The sequence below is a fragment of the Gymnoscopelus braueri genome, assembly GCF_963280865.1.
Source record: "Gymnoscopelus braueri genome assembly, chromosome: 15".
NCBI lineage: Eukaryota > Metazoa > Chordata > Actinopteri > Myctophiformes > Myctophidae > Gymnoscopelus > Gymnoscopelus braueri.
The window spans coordinates 13,059,512-13,079,178 of NC_137620.1; the positions used below are offsets into that span (position 1 = coordinate 13,059,512).

The 19,667-nt window shown below is 43.1% G+C and overlaps 2 protein-coding genes across 2 annotated transcripts; one reads left to right on the top strand and one right to left on the bottom strand.

The window, feature by feature from the left end:
* Positions 1–5,682: 5,682 nt before the first annotated feature.
* On the top strand, positions 5,683–7,653 carry LOC308101368 (long-chain-fatty-acid--CoA ligase ACSBG2-like; the record flags this gene model as incomplete). The annotated part of the gene is made up of 1 exon (XM_080450792.1): positions 5,683–7,653. One exon carries the CDS (start codon positions 5,683–5,685, stop codon positions 7,651–7,653), a length of 1,971 nt encoding a protein of 656 aa, XP_080306918.1.
* A 9,479-nt stretch (positions 7,654–17,132) lies between these two features.
* Positions 17,133–19,399, bottom strand: LOC308101369 (long-chain-fatty-acid--CoA ligase ACSBG2-like; the record flags this gene model as incomplete). Its single annotated transcript, XM_080450793.1, has 1 exon — positions 17,133–19,399. The coding sequence occupies one exon, from the start codon at positions 19,397–19,399 to the stop codon at positions 17,327–17,329; it is 2,073 nt and encodes a 690-aa protein (XP_080306919.1). The 3' UTR covers positions 17,133–17,326.
* Between the last annotated feature and the right edge of the window lie 268 nt (positions 19,400–19,667).

Sequence of the window (19,667 nt, forward strand, 5' to 3'; positions counted from 1 at the left end):
TTGAGCCTGGAATGATCAAATCCTGTGTTGAGGGTCACACAAGAATAGCACACTTTATAAACAAAATAAGACCAGAACCAGACAATTAATTACAAGGTTAGATTAGAAAGTGGTATGTATAAACTGAAACTCATCTCCTCCTACAGTAGACCTCTTCCCATGGTCCTTATCACTGCTTTTAAAGCTACACACACACACACACACACACACACACACACACACACACACACACAGCCTCTCCCTGTCTGTCTGTCTCTCTCACACACACACACACACACACACACACACACACACACACACACACACACACACACACACACACACACACACACACACACACACACACACACACACACAGTCTGTCTGTCTAAGAGTTCTAAACAGGCCTGAAAATTAAGGCCCGGCCCTAACTGGGCCCTACTGGGCCGGCCCGAACAATTACCATATATTTAGGCCCAAAAACCCGAAAACCCCATAAAGGTGCCTTTCAAAGTCACGCATCTAACAAGCTTTGAACTGAGCAGATTTGACCTTCCGTTCCAGAGATAATGGCCAAAACATCTTGAAAACGGCCACTTTTGCCGATTTTCGAGGGTGAGAGACTAGTCTCTCTCTCTCACACACAGTGTGACCAGGGGTCATCAACATGTCCGTACACAGACAAACATGTCTGTGTCAAAATCTAGATATAGCCTATATATTTTCTTCATTATAATGTAGAAACTTATAGAAATGCCTTGAATAACTTTGGTGACTCGTAAAGTAACATGCTCATTTCATGAGTTGCAGGAGATTTTTAGTAGGCCTAGTGCACATGGTACCTGTACACACAATTGCATCAGGTGAAGACAACAAGACTAAGCTAAACGAAAAGATTGCTAATAACTGCCTCAATTCTGTGAAAATAGCAAAATGTGCTTTAAAAAAAAGGTAATATTACCAGAATCACATAGGCCTAGCCCTAAATATATAATAATGGACTCCTGATGTGCCATATGGTCTACTCTATTCCACAGCGCTACACATTTTAAAACAAGCCACTTATCAAATAAATACAAATATTATTTGGAAGGGAAAAGCTGGATTATTATTATCCAAATCAATCAATCACAACACATCACAGCATGTGTGAGCTTGTAGATCAGTAATTTTCTTATATTTTTAGCCTATAATGACATGCCCAAAATTAGGATGTCAGGGTTAAAGCTTTCATGACATTCAGTTTTACAACACATTAAAAGTCTTTGTCATGGTCCTTCAAACGTGTATAAAAAGTGAGCCATTGCAGGTGTTTTTCTCTCACATTTCTAAAGCCTTTTCAACTGCAATGAAAAAAGAAATATTTGCCTGCAGGTGTCGCTGTTGAGGGATTTTGCCTGTCAATCATCACCTTTGGGCCCCCCCCCCCCCCCTCCAAAGGAAAGGATAGGGGAGGGGAGGGGCGAGGAGGAGAGTGGGCGGGATTAATGGCCTGTGACTTGACTGTCCAAGGGCCAATCACAGATAACTTTTCAGCCTAATTATTCAGAAAACCCCAGACCACAGAAAATCCACTGAATGTTCAAAGTTGGGTGTAATTGAGGTCATAAAACCCCCCAAAAAACATAAAAAATAAAAAAAGCAAAAATGAATGTCATAGAACCTTTAAAGTGGTAGCTATACTTTCGAAAACCTGGAGACTGGGAAGTTATCCACTGTATACTGGCAGGTGGCAGTCCTGAGACAGGCATTAAATGGTCCAAGTATATTCCATGTTTGGGATTTCAATAATTGACAACTATAATAACACTCCACAATCATAATCCATGGAAACCCTCCATCCACAGCCTAGGTCAGGATCTCCTCCAACCTAAAAGTTAACTCACTGATCAAAGTTAGGTGCCTTCACATTAAACTATTGTGACACTGCAATCAATTAAAATCCTGGCATGCCCTTCATTAATCACTCATCATGTACATTATCTTTTTTGTCTCTCAAGTTTCTCTCAAGTTTCCTTGTTCCATTGGCATTTTATCCTTCCGTGAGAAGCATTTAACATGTAATTATTATGTCTAATAAATCAAAAACAAATCAAGTGTAGCGTGTAGGGTGTGTCTTTTTCCGTTGTTACATGTGCATGCCTTAAACTTTCTCATCAACAGAGAATACCTGATCACGTTAATGGAATCCACTAGCTACCATACTTTGCCAAACCAAACCAAGTGGTTTAGCTGGTAGAACTTGATCTCCTTCTGTCCTCAAGTAACTCTGTCTTTTGAAAAGCCAGCAATCTCTATATTAGCCATATGTATATAATATTAGGCACCCACTCACCTTTGCAGCTAAAGTGGCCCTTTTGAGGTTGAAGCACTGTCTGTACTGATGAGACTCAATTATTATTATCCAAAATAATTAGGATTGAATTTGTTGGTCGTTAAGTGGCTCAGTAGTTAATGCAGACATACTATTGTTTTAAAATGTGCAGCACATTGGAATAGACCCTATGACACATTAGGAGTCCATTAGTATACATTTAGGGCTAGGCCACTGTGTTTTTTGCGAACGCGGGAGGAGGCGCGGCGACCAAGTGGAGCTTACTATGTAACCCTGCTTGGGTTGTGTCTCTGTGTCTCTGTGTCTCCGTGTGCACTGCCTGTGTGCACTGCCTGTGTGCAGCTCCTCTGAGATAAGTAAATGTCCAATTTAGACGTACCATACATCAAATGAAAGGTCTTTGAAAACTGAACACACCTGTCAAGGTTGCGTTTAAGCCCGCCCCTTCCCCCGGAAGCCACGCCCCGGAGAAGGCTCCTAAAAACTCCCCATTGAAACCCCATGTTAAATGAAAAGTGCCCGAATCGCTCCCAAACTTTTTCTACCCCCCCTAAGTGGGGGTCTACGAACAAATACATCGGGCTCGGATTTTGGCTCCGCCCCCCGGAAGTGGGTGAAACAGGCACTTCAAACACTTTGTTGAATTGTTCAAAAACATTCCAAGTTTTTTTTTTGTGAATTTGTATTTTTCTAAGATGCTCCTTTTAACGCAGATTTTTTTTTTTTTTAAATAAAATTTTTTTATTGGTTACTTTTTTTTAAATATTTTTTTTCATTCTTTTTTTGCGTTCGCTTACCGCGTTCGCGCGTCTTACTTGTGATAAGATGATTATTTTGCATGTCTGTGGCAAAAATGAAATATTAATGAAAATGTCCATCACAAGCTGCCATGGTGATGACCCCTGACTGTGACACAGTCACACACACACACACACACACACACACACACACACACACACACACACACACACACACACACACACACACACACACACACAGCTAGCGATGTTAACTTTCCCCAAACAGCTTGAGCCACTTCCAATGTGATTAGAGCAGCAATCATGTTTCTTAACAGATAAATGAAGCAAATCCACAATACCTTTCTGAAAACTGATTAGAAAGTAAATAATCTACAATCCATTTGAATACTGGCACCTGCCTGTTAATCCTCCTTCACTTTCCCAGAACAAAGCACAGAAAGGAAATGTCATTGGTCAAAAGCCAGTGAGGGCGGAGCTTGGGGGCTAAAATATATTAGCCCCAATGGTGAGTAAATCAAGCAGGCGTGTCATGTCAGCTGTCAATCACTCAACTCAATGAAAGCCAATGGAAGCTGAATTGTGTGTTGTTCTTGTAACTATTTGATGCTGTTGCTGCTCCAGGTTCCACCAGCATATAAAATAATCTCTTCTAAAACATCTTAATAATAATGTCTCATCTTTATTCCATAAGATAGGGGGGGCTTAGCCCCACTAGCCCATTGATACCAGCCGGCCCTGGTATTATGTAACTTTAATATTCGTTTTTGTGGGAGTGTGTTCGGCCTCCGGCGTTCAATTAGCCTGATTATCAGCCTGAAGCTGCGTGAAGCTTCAGTCTGACATTGGCTGTAGTGTCGGGTGATTACGAGGGGGAGGGGATTTATATTTCCCTAAACCAATCACAAGAGATCCACGGATCCGCCTACATCTGACGTCATCGCGCAGCTTGTTTTAGCAGATAGTCGTTAGACCCACCCCCACCTCCGACTCTGATTGTACGTTTTTTTTTCTACCGTGAGGATCCATAGGCTCACATTTGAACACCAGACCAAGAGGAGCAGTCCACTCAGAGAGTGGGCGGGGTCTATGGTTTGGAACCAGGCTAGCGTTCAATGGTCACATATGCTGCAATGCCCCGCTCCGCCCGATGAGAACCAGGCACGGCGGACCGTGCAGTCCTCCCCCAGCCCGCTCTCCTCTCCCCCAGCAGAGTTGCGGTGAGAGGCCGTCACGGAACACAACCAGTTTTCACCGCTTCCACGACTTGTTGGTTGTATATCCTTTTTCACCATTAATATTACATAACAGCCATTATTAAAAAAAAAAAAAAAAAATCCCCAGAAACCCCATCTCCGTGTCTGCTGCGGGGTTGACATATTTCTTGGCTGAATGAGCTAGTCCCCGCCTATTCAGATCATGCTGTGCTCTGATTGGCTAGAATTGATTTTGAAAAAGCTGACGGCTCGAAAAAAAGCAGCTTCAAGAATGAGGTCAGGGAGAAAAAAAGCATGCGTTTCTATTTGAGCTTTTAAAATCTCATTAAAAAATGATAAAGCTGATTTGCATAGAGATAACATTGAAACTAAAAGGTGATACATTTTTCAGCTTTGTTTGGTGTGAATGAAGCATCAGGGTTGTAAATCCCTACTGAACCAGCCCATGCTACATGCATGCTGTACATGTTATGGTACTTGATGCTTTGGCTAAATTGTTCAAAAGTGACAATTGGCATATGTCAACTTTCAGCCCAACATTTTTTGTCATAGTTTTAGTCGACGAAATTAACACTGACTCTTGGCGTGTGTGATGCATAAGGTTGGTGTCTTCAAACAGGCAGACCAGCTCTCCTGGAGAGTAGGGCCATGCATAGACATTTCAGGGCAGGTGCTCAACTGTGTAACAAAAAAAATAAAGACTAGAAAAACCAAACCTAAAAAAAAGAATTACAGACTGAATAAAAGAAGACTTTTGCCTAGGTGCCCGGGCCACAAAGGTCTGATCACCCAAGTAAACAAGTGCTTACATTTGATATCTAACAATAAATGCGTGAAATCTCTGTCCATCCGTCTGTAGTTCACATGTATCGAGAACCGTTCAACCGACCGACTTCAAACTCGTCGCTGACGACCCAACAGAATGCCTTGCCTGGCGTAAGTCGGTCGGATAGGCGGTTGTCAAGATCCAACCGATACGCCCGTAGTCATATACGGAGATCCGGTTGTCTGCCAATCCGACCACTATGCCCATGGTCATTCAAGGGAGTATGTGCCCGGAATTTGCCCAAAACTGCTGATAGGAGAGAAGATTAAGCCCAGGCCAAACTAAGGAAGTTGTAGGCATAACATTGAAAATTCAGGACAAACTTGCACAAATCGGCATTGTTACGCAATGTTTTGTGTTATGTGTGACATCAGACCACTGCTATATAAGGGTTGACTTTGGTGACTTTCACATTCTGATCACGATAGCAACACGTTAGAAAAGTGTGATAAGGGAAGAGATAAATGCAAGCAAATGCAAGCAGAAAATAGCCAAAGTACCAAGAAGCAGTCCAAGAAGTGTGCCAATTTGATCCCAGTGCCCATTGTTACTGATCGCCCAGTCTACATGTCAATACCAATAGCAGATAAACCTCTTCTATGGACATCCAAGGGCAATGAGGAAGTGACACTGAGAATGGCGAAGTCTGGCGTGGCCGCTGAACCCCCACTAACGGTCCACCAGATGTTCACCTCAGCTGTGGAGCGATTCGGCACTTTCACTGCTCTCGGCTGGAAGGAGGGCGAGCAGCAGAAGCTTCTCAACTACAGAGACTACTACCAGGACTGTCGGACGGCAGCCAAGAGCTTCCTCAAGCTTGGCCTGGAGCGGTACCATGGTGTGGGTATCCTGGGCTTCAACTCCCCTGAGTGGGTAATTTCAGACATTGCTGCCATCTTGGCAGGAGGGTTCTCCGTAGGCATCTACGCCACCAATTCTCCTGAGGCGTGCCAGTATGTAGCAGATAACTGCAAGGCCAATGTGATTGTTGTGGAGAACCACAAACAGCTTCAGAAGATCCTCCAAGTCCAAGACCAGCTGCCCTACTTGAAAGCCATTATACAGTATAAAGATAATATAAAAGAGGAGAGACCAAATCTTTACACATGGGCAAAATTTATGGAGCTGGGCCGAGCCGAGCCAGATGCTCCCCTTGATGACATCATTGCCAGTCAGAAGCCCAATCAATGCTGCACGCTCATCTACACCTCAGGGACCACAGGTCCGCCAAAAGGAGTCATGTTAAGCCACGACAATCTGACATGGTCAGCTTTGGCTCAAAAACGCCACCTGCATCTGCCAGACGCCACCGAGGCCCAGGAGATAGTGGTCAGTTACCTACCCCTCAGCCACATCGCAGCTCAGATGGTTGACATCTGGGTTATCATGAATATTGGAGGGGCCACCCACTTTGCACAGCCAGATGCCCTCCAGGGCTCCCTGGGAATCACTCTAAAGGAGGTGCGTCCAACATTCTTTATGGGCGTACCCCGTGTGTGGGAGAAGATGCAGGAAAAGATGAAATCTGCCAGTGCCCAGTCGTCCACCGTTCGCAGGAAGGTGGCCATATGGGCCAAGAACGTGGGGCTATACACCAACCTCAACAAAATTAACCAAAATGGAGCAGTTGGTCGTGAGTCGCTCAACTACCGCATTGCCAAGACGCTGGTGTTCAAGAAGGTGCGCAAGGCACTGGGCCTGGACCACTGTTACAAGTGCTTCACAGGTGCTGCCCCCATCACGAAAGACACCCTGGAGTTCTTCCTCAGCCTGGACATACCCTTGTACGGCGTGTATGGTATGAGTGAGGTCACAGGACCTCACTCCTTCTCCACTCCCAACGCCTTCAGACTCACCAGCTGTGGGAAGGTGATGCCAGGGTGCAAGACAAAGATTCACTTACCAGATGAGGAGGGCATCGGTGACATCTGCTTCTGGGGTCGACACATCTTCATGGGCTACCTTAACATGCCTGAAATGACGAAGGAGGCCATTGATGCAGAGGGCTGGCTACACTCTGGTGACCTTGGTAAACACGATGAGGACGGATACCTTTTCATAACCGGACGCGTCAAAGAGCTGATCATCACAGCAGGCGGAGAGAACATACCTCCTGTTCCCATCGAGGACGCTGTAAAGAAGGCCATACCGCTCATCAGTAATGCCATGTTGATCGGAGACTACAGGAAGTTCCTGTCCATGCTGCTCACCATCAAGTGCCAGGTGAATGGTGAGACGGGCACCCCAGAGGATGACTTGACACCCGAGGCCGTAGAGCTGTGCAAGAAGCTGGGTAGCGAATCCATTCGTGTCTCTGAGATTGCTGGTGGCAGGGACTGCGTTGTTCATTCTGCCATCCAGGAGGGAATCAACCAGGTCAACAAGAATGCCACCTCCAACACCCAGCGCATCCAGAAGTGGATCGTCCTGGACCATGACTTCTCGATCATCGGGGGAGAGCTTGGTCCTACCATGAAGCTGAAGAGATCGGTGGTCATGAAGATGTACAAGGATCAGATTGAGAACTTTTACAAATAGGTGGCCACTCCCAACAACCGCTCCCCTTGATGATGCCCAATCAGTGCTGCACGCTCATCTACACCTCAGGGACCACAGGGCCGCCCAAAGGAGTCATGTTAAGCCGCGACAATCTGACATGGTCAGCTTTGGCTCAGAAATGCCATCTGCATCTCCCAGACGCCAAAGGAGATAGTGGTCAGTTACCTACCCCCCAGCCACATCGCTGCTCAGATGGTTGACATCTGGGTTGCCATGAAGGTTGAAGGGGCCACCCACTTTGCACAGCCAGATGCCCTCCAGGGCGTTATTCGTTTTTCTCACACAGAACCCAAGATATTGTGGTCCGAAGATTTGCTGCTCCATTCACTTCTTGGTTAACTTATTACTTAAAAATTCTGTATCTCCTGTGTACTTTTTTTTACTATGTATTTTTGGCTGAGACATGCTATTTTCAAAGGCGTATAAAAGCGAACGGGAGGTTGCGATGACATTTTTTTTTTCTTTTGCATGTGGTGTATTCAAGACTGAAGGCCGCAGTAAATATTATATTAATACATTATAAACCCAGGAACTGTTCAAATGTTTCATGTAATAAGACACAAAAGGTTGCTATTTGGGGGATTTCAGCTGTGGTTGTCTGCTACAGTGGAGTTAATCAAGATAACACTTCTAAGTATCTCGTCTATTGTTATAGGTGTGAATCTAAACACTGCACCCGGCCGAGCTCTTTGTTCCCACGGAGCCCATTCTAATATTATGCAAGAGTGCCTGTTGACGGTAAGACAGCTGCTCCCTCAACCAGCAGACTGACAAGAATTAAGTTAAAACATACAGGATTCATTATAAAATGCTTACTAGGCTTTTCTAAATTCACAGAAATATGCAACATTATTGAGAAAAGGGTTTCTGACGTTCCCTCCAGAGGGGAAGGGCTGAGTTCTCCAAGACGGGGGAACGGTGGGGGAACCCAGGAGGAGAGTGCGTTTCTTTTAAATAACCTTAATCATCTAGATCATTCATACAACGTCGGACATGTTAATGTTTAGCCTTATTTCAAAGCTAATAAAATATTATGTAATAATGCCATAAACCTGAGTTTATGCAGAGCCATAGTTTAATAGTTAATAAGGTATGTTTATAAATGGCAGTACGGCCACCCTACTCACTGTACCTTTTACATGTATGTTTAAAATAAAAGCATGGATATATTAATCTGTCTTATTTTTAATAGCTTAGTATTGATGGACAATAACATGTATGTTTATGAAACACAATTGTATACATAATTATACAATATATGTTTAGAAATAATGTTTGTTCACAAGCTGGTCCAGCTGGCTACCATCACTTCAATGTATTTCGCCAAACATCCGGTTCCAGTTTTGGCTCCCATGCGCATCAATGGCGTCTGCCATGCAAGCAATGGTGTCTGCCCGCCCCCTAGGCTGACCCTACCTTCTTTTCTAATTTCCTTGCCACGCGCTACGTCTAACCAGGTAACCTCCCCCCTGTCAGGTGATAAGTAGTGGCTTGCTAGCTCTCATGCATTGAAGGACACATGGGCTAGGCTCTCCCTAGGCTGGCAGAGGGAGTGTAGCGCCCAGGATTACTTAGACAATTGGCACTGGGTGAAAAATGTGTTACAAAATCGTGGGATAAAAAAAAATAGGAACAAATGAAAAAAGAAAATAATCAATAGTTGCAGTCGTAATGTGTCCAGGGACAGAGTGTGATGCTATGCTGCCTGTTAACCTGTGCAGTAAGCACTTGGACACATTTGAGACCATTTACTCTCAAGTAGATTTAATAAACACTACTACTAGATCTTTGTTACATCTGTAGTTGGAAATATAGACCAGGACAGAAGAATGAAGAATGTCCAAATATATTGAATAATATGTGTATATAGGAAGTCCATCTATTAGTATTTGGCTCATAGAGCCTCTGGCAGTACAAGTATAGATCAGTTGTTCCCAAACAATGTTTTTTTTTAATGTTCCCTACAAAAACAATAATAAATATAGCTGCAAGCAGCGATAATACGGGGCCAGTGAATGAGAGAGAGAGAGAGAGAGAGACATGGAAACGGAATAGATTGAAGAGAGAGAGAGATGGAAGCAGAATGGATTGATTGGACGTCTCAACCTATTGCCATTAACAGGAATCAAACCCTCAACCTTCGGATTGACAGGCTGCAACACTACCTATAGTGCTATAGCTTTGTCCAGGCTGTGGTTGTCTGTTGAAGATAAAAGTGAACCAGTGAAAGCAGCCGATCTACAAGCTCAGAAACACGTTGCTATCTGAAAAGTTTTGAGATTGTAGATCGGCTATTTTCAGAATGAAGTATGTCATACATTGCAAAAACATACCCTCTCAAATAAGCATTTCATGTTATCTTTACCCTTTGCACATGTATTCATTGATACATTCATGTTTTTTGCAATTCAACTTAAATGAGTCTGCATAAAGTGAGGCTTGAACCGGCAACCTTGCAGTCATGAGGCACTCACTTAAGGGAGAAGCCATTGGACCAACAGACAAGACCTGTGAAAAAAGAGATAACACTGCAGCCGATCTACAAGCTCAGAAACACGTTGCTATCTGAAAAGTTGTGAGATTGTAGATCGGCTATTTTCACAATTTTGTCATATATTGCAAAAAATAATCTCTCCAAGAAGCATTTCATGTTACCTTTAACAGTTGCGCATGCATTAATTGATACAGTCATGTTTTGTGCGATACAATTGAAAAGTAGCCAGCAAGAGTTGAGGCTTGAACTGGCGACCTTGGATCCAGAGGTTGATGCTGAAGCGAGACGCCATTGGACCAACAGACCAGAACCAGTGAAAAAAGAATTCACACTAACACTAACACTAAGATCACTCGTTCACAAACCATTTACCAATAGAGAAATTGTATGTCTCCTCGAAACCGAAACCAGTGAAAGCAGCCGATCTACAAGCTCACAAAACGTTGCTATCTGAAAAGTTGTGAGATTGTAGATCGGCTATTTTCACAATGAAGTACGTCATACATTGAAAAAACATACTCTCAAATAAGCATTTCATGTTATCTTTACCGTTTGCACATGTATTCATTGATACAGTCATGTTTTTTGCAATTCAACTTAAATGAACCGGCAACCTTGCGGTCGTGAGGCACTCGCTTAAGGGAGAAGCCATTGGACCAACAGACAAGAACCTGTGAAAAAGGAGATCACACAGATGATACAGTTTCAAACAAATAGCTGAAAAATCCTGGGTTTAAGTGTTTTACAAACTGCTCAAAATTGCGGACAATCTAAGGGCGGAGCTTACTGGTCAACATGATACATGTGTTCCTCATGAGTCAAGGCACTGTGTAAGCAGGTTTAATGGCTGTCGGCCAAACGAGGCATGACTTTTGCCTGTTTAAAGTTTGCATTTTCCAAAAATCGCTATAGCGCCCCCCTTTGACCAATTGGAGTAAGATTGGTTTCAGTGATATTTGGAATGACCCTCAACATTACCGCAAAGTTTCAAAGAAATGTGAGTCTGCATGTATGTGTTAGGGGCAGATGAATAATTGTCATAAAACTGCAATATTCATTGGCTCATTAAAGCTTCATTTTTTCACTTATGGAAAATCTTTGCTGCTTGTTTGTCGGCATAGGTCCAAAGTTCATGTGTAAAACGTTTCGTGCAGATTACTCAAAAATCCCAGGAGGAGATTTTTTATATAATTCAAAATGGTGGGAGATCTAAAGGTCAGAGGTCAAAAGTCAGAGGGTAAAAGTTGTTCATCATGAGAAGACGCATGTGTGTATTGAAGTTTTATGGATGTAGGTCAAACAGGGCATGAGTTGTACCTGTTCAAAGTTGGCATTTTCAATTGAGTGCTATAGCGCCACCTTTTGACGAAAGATTGTGAGATTTATTTATTGATAGTTTTTCATGACCATCTACCATATGGCCGAGTTTCGTAAAAAGCGACAGCACGGTTCAGCCAGAACTGCGAAAAGTGGCAGAAACAGAAGAATACTGCCAATCTTAAAACAGGTCCAGAGCTGAGCTCTGGCCCCGTAATTATTATAATTAATTTCAAAATATTTTCAAAAATGCAAACATTAAACATCAATTTTCAAAAGAATTTCAGGGGGAAAAATCTAAACTATTCCATTTTTTTTTTGTAAGAAATAGTGAACATAGCAGATCTACAACCTCACAATGCATCGCATTGCGACATATTGTAGGCTTGTAGATCGGCTATTTTAACTATTTGTTAAGTGGTTAATTCATAAAGAGTTCTGGTCCCAGGGTGACACCAAATGTATCTTTAGCTGAAACGTTTACTAGCCACTGATATGCATTGCTGAGGAGACCACAATCATAATGGCTCCATAATATTGTCAAACTTCTGCAACTTGAACAGTGCTCGATATTCCACAACAACCCCCAACATGCTGATAAAATACTGGATTTCGATGGTCGATCTGTCAATTCTCCTAGTCTGCTGGCTGCCCACTTTCATTTAAAACATTAATGATAATGATTTAGGAGAAGAATCTGGTCCTTTTTCACCAGTGCCATTTGGCTTCCCCATGGGTAACCGTTAGACTAAATTATGACTCCCAGTAATACAATCACGCTGCAAAATGGCCATGAGCTGTGTTGTATTGCGAACAAAGATAAGGGTTTTGGGGTGAGAAAACTAAAGTGGAGCCAGTGTTATTCTAGTATATTGGCTTTCTGCTGAACACAATAATTTTCTTTCCTATGGGGACGAAACTGTGTTTTAGGTCACGTACTGTAGACACACTGTGGCGCGACAGCGGTGCTAACAACACTGCAGAGCTCAAGACCCTGATAATAATAACTTTGATGCTAGACAGGAGGGTGTGGAGGGCAGCGATTCAGGAGTCCAGAGTTGGTGTTGGCTAGTCCACAATCTCGCATCAGCTGTATATTTTGTATACCAACAAATGTCAGATCACTCATGAAAATGGGCACACCCTGACATTTGCTGTTGATTCTGTGATTGACAGCCTTCTTCATGGGCAGGAACAAGATCATAGACCCCGAGTTTGATGACTTTGTGTGGTGGTGGGGCAATCAGTCATTCCTTCACCTGAATGTGGCTAGTAAGGATATGATGGTTGATTTTAGACTGGCAATTCCCAGTCCCACTTTGATTGTAGTAAAGGGTTCTGACATATTGGAGGGCAGTTACAAATATCTTGTCTCAGTCATTGACAGGAAACTCAGTTTTGAGCCTAATGCAGAAGCCTTTTTAAAAACAGCTATTCTTTCTGAGGAAAATTAACTCTTTAAATTTGTATTCAACCATGATGACACTTTTTACGGTGTGACTCTGCAGGAGTGTCAATAAGAGGGTTGGTGTCTATGTGTCTGTATGTCCGAAGCTAATCTGATCAGTGCGTAACTTAATTTTTTTATTGAAGCTACTGAGTCCTAATCTTTTGTATTTTAGCCTGACACTGTATGTCTACTAGAAGTTCGGGCCGCTATGCGGCTGTCACGTCTAGAGTTCGGCACCTACGTGCCACCGCCGATGTGACTGATATGTCCCTCTTATGGCCATATATGGAGATCTCTGTATTTGTCACTGCTTGTCCCTTTTATTCCCATATATGAAGATCCCTGATGTCATCAGTATATGACAATTGCCCATATATGGGCATGCTGATATGACTATTCATAGGGGTGGGCAATATGGCAAAAATATCATATCATGATTTTTTGGAGGCAGAATCACGAACTATACGCTATACACTATACACATACACATACACGTATGTGTATATGTATATGTATATGTATATGTATATGTATATGTATATGTATATGTATACGTATATGTATATATATATATATATATATATATATATATATATATATATATATATATATATATATATATATATATATATATATATAACGGAAAAGTTAATGAATATATGAAGTTGTCTAACCACAAATCAAGAACAATGCACACACGTTTGAAGATGAAGCATCAGAAACAACAGCTGTCCATTTCAGCGTCAGGTCCCGTAGCGTGCAGGTTAAGCCAGGAATGATGGAATGCATGCACGGTCCCAACCCGTAAACAAACATTACCACTTGAATTGAAGTTCTTTATGAGGAGATGGAGACTGCACATGATCACCACTAAAGCTTATTCAACTTTCCCAAAGTTGCATAACAGCTGCATGGACACACTCGATCCTGACATAATTATGTCACCATATGACCATACCAGTGAGTAGCTTATATTTTGATTAATTTGGCCAGATGAATCTATCAACCTTATGAAACATTTGCGCAGACGCAACTTTTAGACTGTTGCTCGTTATTCTGAAGAACATGTGTTGGCATGAAACTAATGAAGCAATGTTGAGAAATCATTACGCACACAGCCAGCCATGGACACAACCTGCGCGATGGTAGCCCAATAATTAATTCCCTTAAGCAAGATGAAGCTGTACATTTTTGTATAGCCTACCACTCCTTTACATTCAATTAGCTTTCAGGCCCAAATATAATGCTTTAATTGTTGTTATTGGCTAGGTTTGTGCACCTGCTTGTCATTCATGCATAAAGAATTATTATGTACGTTATTTTTATCAGGTGTCCGGTAAATGTTATTAATTCCGGACACTGTGACCGGGAGTTTAAATCCTAGCGCGACCTCTACATTTACCTACAGATAGATAGATAATCTATTTGTTTTTATGCTGCTGTTCTATCATTCAGACATTCGGGGCCGGTTGCACCAAGAGGGATTAAGCTTTAACCTTTTAAATCAAGGTTTATCTATCAATCCAGTTGCACCAAACTTTAAACCTAGTTTCCACTAATCAGGTTTAGTTTTAAACCATCCTTTTAATCTTGGTTTTCATTTTCACTGTAAACCTGGATTAATGGTAATCCTGTTGCACCACTACTTTAAACTTCAATTTAAATATCAGTAAGGGATTCATTTTAAACTAGCAGTAGAGGTGGTTTAAATGTAAACATGGCAGCATATATCAGATGGCTTTGATTGATTGATGTAGTTTATTTAGAAAGACATGAGAATAGTACATGGCAGTACATAACAGTACATGGAAGTACAAATTCACAATACAAGGTCTACTAAACTGGAAACCCTCATTAAGCACTAAGCTTGTTTAAGATGAGAACCCTCATCAGGCTTCATGAAAAAGAAAGAGTACCTCAATGAAAAATAAGGGACCGTCTAAACCCAGTCGAATTTTATGATTAAGATGAATTTATAAGGCGGTACAGATTCAGCAAAGAGTCTGTAATGAAAATACTTGATAAAATCGGGCCTGCAATTGAACATGGCAGTGACAGGAATGCAGCTATACCACCCTTGCTCCAGCTACTGCATAGCCTTGCGCTTTTATGCAACCGGATGTTTCCAGCTGGTGGATGGGGACCTTTTTGGAGTACATAATTCAACAGTGAGTATGATTGTTGCAAGGGTATCACAAGCAATTGCGTCTTTGAAAAAACAGTATGTAAGATTTGCTCCAACAAGAGAAACATCTGCTGGTTTTTACAGAAGATCTGGTTTTCCAGGAGTGCTAGGAGAAATTGACTGTACTCACATCCCCATTCAAAACCCTGGTGGATCAAACGGAGAGCGACGGTACAATACCAGCCACATTGCAGCAAGAGGTCTTGTGGAGAGAGCGTTTGGAGTTTGGAAATGGAGGTTTCCCTGCTTGAAGGATGGGCTTCGAACAAAGTTAGAGACAACAATGACAGTCATTGTTGCAGTGGCAGTGTTGTACAACTTTGGGAAGAGATATGGAGATGAGCTGCCAGAAGAGGCTGAAGAGGGTCCCCATGACGACAGAGAAGATGACCAGGAGGACCACCCTAGTGCCACTGCAAATGGAACTGCTGTCCAGATTACCTTAATTGAGAACCATTTTGCTGCTTAATAGGGTGTGAATGATGTACACACAAAAGGTCAAACAAATGTTGATATACTATAGCAAACTGCATATCTATGCCTAAATGAGGACTTCTCTCTAACAATCTATTGAACCTATAGTTCCTTTTGTAAACTAGTTTAGTACAGTAGACTACAGCACAATTGTACAATGGCTCATACAGAGGTGTAAAGCATTGGTTCTCAAAGTGGGGTCCTGGTACCCCCCCAGGGGTCCTTGGGGGGGTACCAGGGGGTCCCCAGCAAAACTAGTTAATATGGCGTCACAATCATTTTAACCGCTTTAACCATATTTTATACTTTGGCTATTCAAAAATAGCAGATCTACAAGCTCATAGCGCGGCATCGAGTGCCACGCTATGAGCTTGTTGATCAGCTATTTTTGAAAAGTCCTGGCACAAAAATATTTTTTGAGACAGGGGATCCGCAGACAAAAAAAGCCATCATTTTGGGGGTCCTTGACATGGAAAGGTTTGAGACCCACGGTGTAAAGTAACTAAGTACATTTACTCAAGTACTGTACTTAAGTACAATTTTGAGGTACTTTTACTTTACTGGAGTATTTCCAATTGTCTATACTTTTACTTCTACTCCACTACATCTCAGAGGCAGATATTGTACTTTTACTCCACTACAATTATTTGAAAACTTTAGTTACTAGTTCCTTTGCAGATATAAATTACATGATAAAACATACATTAAACACATTAGCCCTATTTTATACCTAGGCTATTTGAAAATAGCCAATCTACAAGCTCACAATCGCGACGCGTTGAGAGCTTGTAGATCTACTATTTTCAAACATTGTAGTACTTTTACTTTTGGTACATTTTGATACCAATACTTTTGTGCTTCTACTCAAGTAAATTTAGAATTCCGGACTTTTACTTGTAACAGAGTATTTCTACATTGCAGTATTGATAATTTTACTTAAGTAACACATTTGAGTACTTTTCCGACACTGGGCTCATAGCTGTGGGCACAGTTTATACCCAGCTGCTGCAACATTGGGGCGGAACTACTTTTTGGTGCACTGTGTTTCCGCACACTTAAAAAAAGAAAAACGGAACTGAACGGAACTGTTGTTTATAAAGATGATAACGTGGTTAATAATGTTTTCTTTGGGATGTACATGACACGAAAATTTCAGAAATATTAACGTGACTGGTGGACATTGCCGACATTGCAGTGACTGCAAAGTCACTGCAATGTCAAATGTTTAATTACTATTAGCCATTCTGGCTAACTCTCGCTAACGCCGTCCCCTTCCGGTGTGGTTCGTACTGAGCCGATATTGCTGAAAGAAAATAAATATGGCTCAACGAGCCAAATATACAGTGAACAATTAAAAGTAGACAGAACAAAGCCTACATGTATGATGGAAGTTGTGGCAAACTTTGTCTGAAATTCCGCAGAGAAACTGGCCTCGATACGTAAACAATGTTGGTGTAACTGTCAATAATATTGAGGCCTACGATAACATTGAGATTTTTTTTTTAAAGATGTCTTTTGGGGCTTTATTTGACAGGACAGTAGGCTGACAGGAAACAGGGAGGGAGATGGGGGATTGACACACAGCAAGGTCGTCGGGATCGGGAGTCGAACCTGCATTGCCACAATAATATTGATAGATTTTGTTATTGCGATATCATTATAACAACAATATTGTTACATCCCTAGTACACAGTTCTACTTGGGAGGCAAGGTGGTTGTTGGGAGTGGCCACCTATTTGTAAAAGTTCTCAATCTGATCCTCGTACATATTCATAACCACCGATCTCTTCAGCTTCATGGTAGGACCAAGCTCTCCCCCGATGATGGAGAAGTCATGGTCCAGGACGATCCACTTCTGAATGCGCTGGGCGTTGGAGGTGGCATTCTCGTTGACCTGGTGGATTCCCTCCTGGATGGCAGCATGAACAGCGCAGTCCCTGCCACCAGCAATCTCAGAGACACGCATGGATTCGCTGCCCAGCTTCTTGCACAGCTCTACGGCCTCGGGTGTCAAGTCATCCTCTGGGGTGCCCGTCTCACCGTTCACCTGGCACTTGATGGTGAGCAGCATGGACAGGAACTTCCTGTAGTCTCCGATCAACATGGCGTTACTGATGAGCGGTATGGCCTTCTTTACAGCGTCCTCGATGGGAACAGGAGCTATGTTCTCTCCGCCTGCTGTGATGATCAGCTCTTTGATGCGTCCGGTTATGAAAAGGTATCCGTCCTCATCGTGTTTACCAAGGTCACCAGAGTGTAGCCAGCCTTCTGCATCAATGGCCTCCTTCGTCATTTCAGGCATGTTAAGGTAGCCCATGAAGACGTGTCGACCCCAGAAGCATATGTCACCGATGCCCTCCTCATCTGGGTGGTGAATCTTTGTCTTGCACCCTGGCATCACCTTCCCACAGCTGGTGAGTCTGAAGGCATTGGGAGTGGAGAAGGAGTGAGGTCCTGTGACCTCACTCATACCATACACGCCGTACAAGGGTATGTCCAGGCTGAGGAAGAACTCCAGGGTGTCTTTCGTGATGGGGGCAGCACCTGTGAAGCACTTGTAACAGTGGTCCAGGCCCAGTGCCTTGCGCACCTTCTTGAACACCAGCATCTTGGCAATGCGGTAGTTGAGCGACTCACGACCAACTGCTCCATTTTGGTTAATTTTGTTGAGGTTGGTGTGTAGCCCCACGTTCTTGGCCCATATGGCCACCTTCCTGCGAAGGGTGGACGACTGGGCACCGGCAGATTTCATCTTTTCCTGCATCTTCTCCCACACACGGGGTACGCCCATAAAGAATGTTGGACGCACCTCCTTTAGAGTGATTCCCAGGGAGCCCTGGAGGGCATCTGGCTGTGCAAAGTGGGTGGCCCCTCCAATGTTCATGGTAACCCAGATGTCAACCATCTGAGCGGCAATGTGGCTGAGGGGTAGGTAACTGACCACTATCACCTGGGCCTCGGTGGCGTCTGGCAGAGGCAGGTGGCATTTCTGAGCCAAAGCTGACCATGTCAGATTGTCGTGGCTTAACATGACTCCTTTTGGCGGACCTGTGGTCCCTGAGGTGTAGATGAGCGTGCAGCATTGATTGGGCTTCTGACTGGCAATGATGTCATCAAGGGGAGCATCTGGCTCGGCTCGGCCCAGCTCCATAAACTTTGCCCATGTGTAAAGATTTGGTCTCTCCTCTTTTATAGTATCTTTATACTGTATAATGGCTTTCAAGTAGGGCAGCTGGTCTTGAACCTGAAGGATCTTCTGAAGCTGTTTGTGGTTCTCCACAACAATCACATTGGCCTTGCAGTTATGTGCTACATACTGGCACTCCTCAGGAGAATTGGTGGTGTGGATGCCTACGGAGAACCCGCCTGCCAAGATGGCAGCAATGTCTGAAATTACCCACTCAGGGGAGTTGAAGCCCAGGATACCCACACCATGGTACCGCTCCAGGCCAAGCTTGAGGAAGCTCTTGGCTGCCGTCCGACAGTCCTGGTAGTAGTCTCTGTAGTTGAGAACCTTCTGCTGCTGGCCCTCCTTCCAGCCGAGAGCAGTGAAAGTGCCGAATCGCTCCACAGCTGAGGTAAACATCTGATGGACCGTTAGTGGGGGTTTAGCGGCCACGCCAGACTTCGCCATTCTCAGTGTCACTTCCTCATTGCCCTTGGATGTCCATAGACAAGGTTTATCTGCTATTATTGACATGTAGACTGGGCGTTTGATATTCCGTGTAGGTAAGGGTGGTAGTGCCTGTTTAGTCATGGGCACTGGGCTCAAACTGGCACACATTTGAATGAGAGCTTTCCGCATCTTTGACTGCTTCTGCAACGCCCCTGTGAAAGAGGAAAAGTGTGTATGAATTAATCACACAACGCTGTGTCTCTCTTCTCAAGCACAGTGTTATAGATCAGGGCAAAAGCTATAACAACCTGATTAAAAGGTGTATCAAACTTTTCTCAGTTGATCCTTATGTATTTTTTTACGTAGAATCCATTTCTGCTTGGGACATTTTTGTATTGCATATAGTTAATGAGATAATTTGTATATTTGATTAAACTACTTGGAATAAGACTGAACA